The 10,000-nt window shown below is 37.8% G+C and overlaps 1 protein-coding gene across 1 annotated transcript; it reads left to right on the forward strand.

Moving 5' to 3' along the window:
* Positions 1-467: 467 nt before the first annotated feature.
* Positions 468-9,558, forward strand: LOC117206642. The gene is made up of 3 exons (XM_033446150.1): positions 468-659; positions 3,623-3,824; positions 9,176-9,558. The coding sequence occupies exons 1-3, from the start codon at positions 473-475 to the stop codon at positions 9,315-9,317; spliced, it is 531 nt and encodes a 176-aa protein (XP_033302041.1). The 5' UTR covers positions 468-472; the 3' UTR covers positions 9,318-9,558.
* Positions 9,559-10,000: the final 442 nt, after the last annotated feature.

Here is a 10,000-nt window from a genome sequence, read left to right on the forward strand (position 1 = left end):
AAATTATACATAACTATAAGTAGAATCGGGCTTGACCGAGTTTTGATCGAATTCTCTATGGTCGTTGAAAAACGTTGAATAATTTAGAATTTGTTTGAATGGGCAATTTATAAAATTTACGACTCTGATAGATTCGGGTGGAATGGAGTTGTGAATGGGAATTATTAACGAAGTATATCGAGGTTTGAAGTTTTTAATGTTCTCCGCGGTCTACGAAGACCGCTGAATCGTTTGGAAACCAATTAAATGGAGAATTGTTCGGAGAATTTCAGAAATTTGAAATTAGAACGTGGTTGAAGTTGTGTATGGTGGTGGGTTTAATATATCAGCTTCTTGCGAGGCATTCGATTTAATTTAGAGTTAATACAATGTACAAACGTTCGTGTGGAAACGATAACGATAACAGAAATAATATATGGAATAACAATAAATATGGAAACAATGCGATTAATTTGTTAGATAGCGTTCTAAGATGCAAATGACAAATGCGCGTTTGATCCTGGGATGTTGCTTCCTTGCGGTGACGTTGGTGAACGCGGCACCGGGTCTAGAGGAACCTGCCTTCAACCTTCCGGTGCAGTTGATCGGCTTCCCCGTGATTACAGCTGCTGTGAGGATCACTAATTTCGTGAAGAAACTTGCGTACTCGTTGAATCCAGGTGATTTTCATTTAAAATTCATTTAATAAAAAGGAACTACTTATGTAGAGTCATAAAAAACAATTAAAAAATACTTCGACTCGGTGACTTAGGATTTTGCAGATATTTTTTATCTACAAAATAAATAAGTATAAAATAAATAAGTAAAGAATAGTAAGAATCCAGCAGGTCACGTTTTCAAACGAATCACAGGAACAGAAATCTGTCGCACGAGCAAGTTCAATGTTCTTCCACTTCGATCGCCGGTTAGTTAAGTACATTCAACGCAAAAAGAGGTTGAACTTCAGTGTATAGGTGATTCGTCTAGCCTGTAGTTTCGGGCGTGAATCGAATGGACGAGCAGCGAAAGCGAAAGTGTTCCACTTGTTGCAACTTCTCTCTCGGAATACCATGTAACGTCCGCGTAACACTCCGTTGTTTCCTGGACAAACATGTTGTCGTTAATCACTGTTTGCTCTTGGTAATTAGCGCGGATTCTAGGTAATTAATGATTATTATTAGGGTAAATTGAAGGATTTATTTTGGAATATTTGGTGAATGTAATGTGGGAGATCTTTAATAGATTTAATATTAATAATTTTCAATTGGGACAAATATTATAAATTTCTAATTTAATAAACCTAATGTTATTAATATCGTTGATATTAGAGATGGGTGCGGTATTACAAATATTCAGTTCAGTATATTCGTTCATAATATTATAGAAGGTCGACTAACTTGTGGGTAATTTCTATTTAAATCTAAATGACGTTTCTTAGGAGTAAAATATTATTCTCGTAAAAAGAGAGGAAGAAGCAGAAGATTGATGTTTTTTTTTAATACAAATTAAAAGTAGACAGTAGCATTTTAAACATATTTAGGAGACCTATGTCTAGATTAAGTGTACTTAAGGGATAATTTCTATTGTGATTATACTTGACTCAAATGAGTAGTCATTTAATTGCACATCTCTACGTGAAATATAGGTTTACAAATTCTGTAGTACAACATAAATCATTCGTTTTACAGTATCGAAAATAAAACTCTTCTGAACGTACTAAAATCGATCGCAAACCCCTTACGCTTCTTGAAAACTCTACGTCTCAAACATTTCTATCTTTCTATTTACTTCTTATTTTTGTATTCTAGTCAAAGTACCAAACTTCCGAAATTGAAAAATTCCAAAAACGAGATATACAGGATTACAGAATGTCCATATGCAAAAACATACAAAATATCACAAAGTAAGACATTCACTATAGTATTTGTGAGTGAAATATTGGAAGATGAAGCAAACCTGGATTTAGATTTTATTTCTTCATTCTCTTCGTAAAGATATTTTCCATGAACGTCTTACAAATTATCCAAAATCCGCTCTATTTTCCTATCCTTCGACTTAAATGTTTCGTTCTTTCGCATGATTCTTCTTCGCAGTCGCGCTGCATAGTATTTCGAGCGCTCCTTTGTCAGGTTGCCGACAATTACCGGACATTTTCGGCGTTTTCGACCATAATAGCAGTTTCCACGGCGAATCATCGTCGCTCGAACTGATTTGAACGAGCGCCTGGTCCTTATTTACCATCGGTGTACGTATAATATTCAGTGAGCGTATAAAACGTTCACAAAGACGGTCAGGCCAGTTGATGGTTCTTTCGCCAGAACCCGCTCTTGCTAATTATTTGTCCCGCGTACCGCTATGTCAGAAAAGCTGGCTCTAATTTGTGGTATAACGATTTATCTTTCACGTTGCTCGTTATCGTCTCGCGTTTAAGGCACCTGTGATGTTTTTCCATGATATTAAATGAAATCGACACCTAAGCATTCTATTGTCACTGCTTGCAACGATAATTTATGCAATGCTTTTTTAAAATATATTTTTCCTTTTTCTATGGTAATTAACAATTGTTCTTGTTATTACTGTGTAATCGATTTTAGTTTGCGTTTAATATCTGTTTTTATATATTTTTACATTTTATATTTTATAGACACCAAAAACGATATTTTATTGGTATAACTTCTGAATTTCGTGGATTTTACCGAGAAACTTCATACATTTAACACAAATATTATAAATTGATACACACAATACTGGGTCAGTGTTACAAAATTTTTAATTTAGTAGACCGAGTATTGTTGGCGTTCAATGTAATAAATCCAGTACTAGTAATTTCTACTTAAAGAGGATTTGTTAATACTAATTTATAATTCTATACGCGTAATGAATTGAGAATCCATTGGTTTCCGAGTTTAGTAATATTCCGTAATTATCCGTAATAATAAAAAGTTCCATAAATTATAATCAATAGCCATCAATTCCAATATTTGTCAAAACTTTCTCTTCCATGTTCCGTTTTATTTGCTATAGATATTAATAAATCTAAAAAATAATCCAATTTAAACTTCTCTTATATATCACTGCGCGTTTCATACGTATTATGAAATAACTGAGAGAGGAATTTTTAGCACCAAGGATTGATTAATAAATCGGTTTCAATATCGATAATTCGATAGAGTGTGAAATTTAGATGTGTGAAATTTGACGAGCAGTCAGCAATGACAGGCGAACACGCGACCGCGAATGGAATGCTATCGAGATATGTCAATTTTCGTTAAAGTGAACGTTGAAGGAGTCACGCCGTTAATTGGTCATTAGCTAGGGATAGTTATTTGACGGTTCTGAATGATGGAAACGTGGATTGTCACTTGGATTGATGACAGTAACCTGTCTAGGTATATAACAGCCTGTATTGGTATTCGTATAGTGCATTAACTCGTCTGACAACGATGGTTCATTGAATATTAAGAACGAAATTTATCGATTTGGAAATTGTTAAATTGAATTGGAGATCTCGACGAAGCTACCGGGAATGTTAAAGATATCGTTGAGGAACAGTGTGAGAATTTTCGACAGCCATTCCATGAAGTCGTTTCGCTAATTGCGAAACGATTCTGACATTTAGCACAGTTTTACCTCTCGTTTTTAGAGACTTACGTCAACCGAGTAAGACGAGACCTGCCTTTGGTACACGACGAAGAAATTCTAGATGTTAGCCAAGTGGAGAAGAAGTTGATATCGGAGTTGGGCAGTAACGTTTGCGTTTACGAGAGAATCTGCGCCAAGTATGCGGCCGAAACTCTGCAGAAACGAAGTCGGCAACGAGCTTTGGACTGGGACGTCGTTTTCAGGTACGTTTTATTGATATTTCGATATTCGCTTGAAGTTTCAAGAACTACGTACCGCTGAATTCGATCTAATCGTTATAAAAAAAATTAAGTAACTGATTTGTAATAAATTATTAACTCGAAAATATGTACAGATCTAAATATCAGATTTAATTTAATTTTTATCTCAATCTTCTACTTTGATTCTGTTATCTTAGTCTCTTGATTCAATCTTCTTGTTACAACTTATTTTCACTGCAATTTTTTTATTTTGGAGAGTGGTCTTTTCAAAAGAAATCACATTCAAGAATTTAGATCTATTGTACGTGTACATTAGCATAGTCATTAAATGTTGATTATCAACAGATCTATCGATAGGCATTACAACACACTATTACTATTATTATCACGCTATACAATTTTCCTAGCACATTGCACGTAACACTCTATTTCTCAAACCTGTCTCCGAGATATGCAACTATTTCTCATATCTTGTCGTACGAGTATTTTTTCCTTCTTATTAATTCTCGTTTTACTTCAATTTTCCTTCTTACTCTTTAAGAACTCACGATACAATTTGACCTACTTTCCTAGAAGAAACCATACAACTTGATACTATACAGTTTTTTTTCGTTCACTCCAACTTCTATTCTAATTAACCTGCTTCTCCGTAGAATATCCAAGGAAAGAAAATAATTTAATCTGAATACGTTGCCATTCTGCTAAACAACTGGTTTCTTTTTTTCTTTTTTTTTTTTTTTTTTTGCCTGTTTCAATCTTTTAATTCACCTCTAACCTTCGTTATACAATTTCAGAGATAAATACAATTCACTAATTTACTGTTCTATCGCAGCAACGCTACACACGTTTGTTTTCCTCGCAATCCTATTTTTTCTTCTCATTTACTTTAATTTCCACTCATCCTCGTTTCAATTGCTACTGTAACTTATGCAAATTTAATAGCACACTAGCCTTCCCCGATTCTTTCTTCATTTATTTCAATTTCCACTCGCCTTCACTTCGACTTATACTGTAACCTATGCAAATTTAACTTGCGCATTCGTTCTGCAATCTAAAAGAAAGATAAAAATACTTCAACGTTGACACGTTACCATACTTTCCAATAACACCGTATCATATTTACATAAACTTGTCATGTTCCTGGAGAAGCTCATACACTTTGCATTAATGCGTCATCATCCTCTATTAACAATCCTAATCTCGTTCATTTACATCATATTTGTTACTCAAACCGTTATACGTATACGTTTACCTTAATCGTCACATTTTCACCTTTCATCGTCTGATGCGACGAAGTTCGTGTTTCTCTCTTCTTCTCACGGAGGTCCTCGAGAGCGATCGACCGTTCCCACTGTTGTATAATTAGTCTTGGTGGATCGATTGCGAGGCAGCATCAGTAAAACAAAAGCGGTCGCGATCGATAACGCGGTTTTGCAAGTGCATCTCGATTCCATGTAGTCACTTAAGTAACCACGTCCCTGAAGTTCACGACTCAGGGTATTGACGACTGGCAAAGATTAGTTCTCAACCTTCGTTGCGCTCCATGGCCTTGCGAAACTTGGTGAATACGAAGTTTAATAACGAGCTCGTTAGTGCATCGTAGGAAAATTACTGATCCATTTGGTCGGCCAGCCGTGAAACGGCTCTTCTGTCGCCCGATCGTCTTCTTCTTGTCTTCTTTTTTCTACCTTGCGCCGTACCGATGATGTCAATCCTGACACGGCGTACGACTTTTTCCTCTGGCACCGAGGAAATCGTTTTCTCTGAATCAGAGATACAGCTCGGACGGTTCTTGAGACAGAAATTCCTAGAATTGCGTGAAATTACGAGAATTTGTTGACATTCCGAGAGAGAAAGAGGCGACGAAAGGTATTTGCGTGTTAGAGCGCTAGTTACGTAGTTAAGGTTGATTGGAAATCGAATCACGAATTTTGTAGTTGCTCTTTTACGCGTTCTTCGCGTCTATCGTATGTTAGGAAGGTTTGTCGTTTGTAGAAATTCAAGTGAAAGTGAGTTACGATGTTTCTGACATTTTTCAAGGGTTTCATCGAAGACTAGTAAAATATTTGACAGATATGTCTGTTTCTAAGTTTTAATTATTCTCCACTGAACTCCTCTTCTCACTTATAAAAATACTTAAATTCTCATGTCGATTTCGATGAAGTCTACAAAGAAGTTTCGATAATTCCGGTAAACATTAACGAAACTGCATGAATCCTTGGGCTCTTAAACCGTCAAACTGTCCTACCTATCAAAATATCAGAATGCGAACAATGTCTAAAACAGTAATTCCAATTCAGCATCTCGTCACATGCTCGTTCAAAATTCATGCGTAACGATCCTTCGCGATCTCCAATGCATTGATTCCTCGAGTCATAACTTCCGCGTACAGAAACCTCCACCTGCTCGTAAAAGTCGAAATGTGAAACGAAGGAGATGCAACGGAAGAGATTGCTTCTCTCTTCAACCGCCTTTCCTGCATAAATTCCAGGCATTCTTGGATAATTCGTCGAGAATGATCGGTCAAATAAATCATGCGGAGATGCAACGAATGTGATCTGGTCTGAAGTGAAGACAGTCAAACAGTTTAGATGGATTTAGAGGTTTTAGGAATTTTTTACGATGAAGTTCTATTGTAACTTGATTGTTAATATTCATACTTTATTATTATTCAAATTTTCCATCACGATGAACTGTTCATCAATTTATAAAGACGGGAAGAAAGAATTTAAGAGATCGACTAGAGGCGCTTAGAAAGATCTGTACCATACAATAAATACAACGCTCATGAATGAATAATAAATTGAAAAAAGCTTGTAAATGAAGCTTCAGTGTCATTTATGTTATATCTTCTATCGCCATAGAACCTTCATCGATTTATCAAAAATTAAAGGTCGCTTCTCTTTCCACTTCTCTCCTCTCGCTGAATAAATTCCAGGGATTTTCAGGTAATTCGTGGAGAACGATTGGTCAGATAAGTCCCCTGAAGATGCAACGAAGGTGGCCTGGCTTCTAAATGACCCGACGCTTCTATCCAACTAGTAGAAGTGGAAGCTAATAGAAATCCGTGCTACCGGTTGTTCGTAGCTAGCCGGCCACGGGCTCGCACTAAATTCAGTTGTAAGTAATGCCAGCGGCAGATAGCCCTTAATGGCGGTCTCCACGAGCGACCTAATGCATCCTGATAACTCTCTTCGTTCCACCCTCCACCCGTTCCTTCGTTCTCCGCCGTTTTACGAGCGTCTCGAGCTACCCACCTTCGAATTCGAACGGCTTATCTGCGATTTCACGGTGCCGAGATGGCCAGCGTGTGTCCTCGAAGACGAAACGCGTCGGTTAATCGCTTCTGTCACCTGTAGGGGCAAGATGGAGGTAAAGCAGAGAAGATTCAAGGGAAATGAGAGGATGTATCGAAGGTTCGAGCTGGCAGAGACACGTTTGGAGAGGTTTAACGGAGCATGCATGAGAGACTGGCATCCTCGAGTCCCTCGCAGAAGCTATTCAAGTCGAAGGATGGAAGGTTAGGAGGTTTTCGGATGGTCAGCATGAACTGAGGTCTTTTCAAATTCCTTTTATTTTAGGGGTAGTTGGATCTTAGTCACGAAGAGGCGAATTAGGTTTGTTGGTCGTATTTATGTACATTTGTGGGCCATATTTGTTGATGATGTACGTGTAATACTTAGGAGCAACGAGCTTCTAGTTTTCGCGGACGATTGAAAAATCTTTGAAGCGATAAATACGATTTTCGATGCCTTTGATCTTCGAGGAAACATCATCAGACTCGATCCGGTGAAAATCTCATGGATCTCGACTCAGCCAAGTACTCGATCAAATTCGCTCGTAGTAGAAACTCTATGTACTCTTTTATGTACTCTATCAAACACTTCGATTCTAATATTTCCGTGGTTATTAGGGTGAGAGAGATCTTCGTACAATTATCGACTCCAACCTCACATTTATAGACCACTCAGCACGCGTCACCGCTACTTCTTCTAGAATGCTGGGTTTCATTAAGCGTAGCTGTGGTCATTTCAGCAACCCTTGTACCTTAATTAGACTTTACTCTTCCCTTGTACTCCCTCACCTTGACTATGCCTCGGTCATCTGGCAATTCCGTATAGCCAGACAAAGTGACCAGCTTGAGAGGATCCAGAACTTCCTTCTCAGGTTCCTTGCTTGTAAATCCGCCTGTCCAATAAACGTTCGTGATCGTGACTCCTATCACGGAGAAATAGAAATTCTTTCCACTTGCAACTAGGCGATTGTCTGCCGAGACTATTTTCCTATTTAAAATCTTAAATGGATTTATCGAACTGTTCACAGCTCTTAGCCTTATCAACTTTCACATATCTTCCTACTTCTCCGGGTCTCCCTGCTCATTCTATCGACCATCCTTCTCCTCCAGAGTTAGTCACACGAACACTATTGTCCGTGTATGCGAGTTAGGAAATTCAATACTTTTATACAATAAGATCAGCTTGTTTTTTACCTGAATCGGCAATCTCATGAAAAAGGTCCACGAAGCCTTAGCTAACCCGTGCAATCCGATTATCTCACAGCGACTGTATCACGCTGACACTTATCTTCCGTTTATTGTGTGGCATATATTTGCAAAATGAATCTTCCTCCGTTTAATAAATGAAAATTAAAATTAAATGAAAATCATTTCATTCTGTTTCGAGTATGTACGAGTCTAGTTCGCGTAGAAGGGGTTATTTGCAAGGGTGGGAGAACAAATTACTATGTTAGGGATTTTTTTAACTGAAAAGTTATCGTTAAAGTTCCAGTATTGCTCATTTCAAATCTTCCAGTATCATGATAAATTTATTTACCAATCTACGAAAGAACGAACGTAGAACTTAAGCGTGGAAAGAATTCTAAATTGGTAAACTCACAGATGAAGCTTCATTGTCGTTTATTTCGTATCTTCCACCGCCGTGGAACCATCATCGATTTACTAACAAAAAGCTCGCGAATTTGAACGATTTAGGCAAAGACACTTTCAAAAGATTGCAATGTTAAACGCGTAGAAAATTCTCACGAAACAATTCCACGTGAATCGCGAACGCTCGATATGAAATAAAGAAAAGATACTCGACGTAGGTAAGAAAAATCAGATTTAAACGCTCTCTTACCGCCTATAACTTCCTCTCTAATCTCTCCATAAGCACCCTGCAATGATCCACGTTATTCTTCTTACCATACTAAAAAAAAAACAGACACGATCCAGTTACTTTACAACGTACACGCACCACGCATAGCGATTTATGTTTCTCGACTATCGCACGAACGCTCGTAACGCTTTCACAATCAAGTTCATTAGATGGTAACGTATGGGAATGATGGTTTTACAGCGAGTACAAATCATCGCCGAACCCGATGAAGGAGAATTATTTATTGAGCGTGTTCCTGGGCGACATCATAGGAAGCCCGCGACTCTGTCATCAGCTGGCGAAACGAGGGAGAGGCTGCGACGAGGCCACGCTCTCGGATTAACTGTAAACCGTACCCATTTACGGAGCCGCGTACAGATTGTAAATATCGCGAAGCGTGTTGCCGGTTTGCATCGTGCAAAGGATCGTCTATCCTTGCTACATAATAATCGTAGTTGCGTAAAACGCAACGAGGATAAAATTGTATAGGGGAACTAATGACTTTAGGACCCGTAATTAATTGTTATCGCTTTGTTACCTGAAGTTCGTTGCTTATAGGATTTACCGATTAATCGTACTTTATCGTCGGTGGACTCTGAATGGAACGATTCGTCGATGATAGAAAACTGTTAGAATGAAAAGATCCGACGAAGAGAGGGCATATTAGTTTCCCTTTTGAAAACTAACGTTCCTTGCTGTTATCGCTCGGAGAGTCTTTTAACGAAGAAACGATCTGTTGTTAATCGTTGAAAACGGATACAGTTGCTTGCAATGTGCGATCATTTTCATATTTTATAGCTATATCGAGTGTTTTGTTAACTCTCTTGTTAATTTGAAATCTATGTTATAGATACGCATCGATAGCGGTTTCCTTTATTTCGATAGATTTTTCATGGAAAATTTGTCTGAAGTAACGCAATTGTTAAGCTGATACTTTTTTAAATCCTTGAATTCTGCGAAACGAATAGCGACTCTCAAGTTTCGATCGATTTGTATATTGCAAACAATGTGCGCGATATTATACGA

The sequence above is a fragment of the Bombus bifarius genome, unplaced genomic scaffold, assembly GCF_011952205.1.
Source record: "Bombus bifarius isolate JDL3187 unplaced genomic scaffold, Bbif_JDL3187 scf7180000008008, whole genome shotgun sequence".
Lineage (NCBI taxonomy): Eukaryota > Metazoa > Arthropoda > Insecta > Hymenoptera > Apidae > Bombus > Bombus bifarius.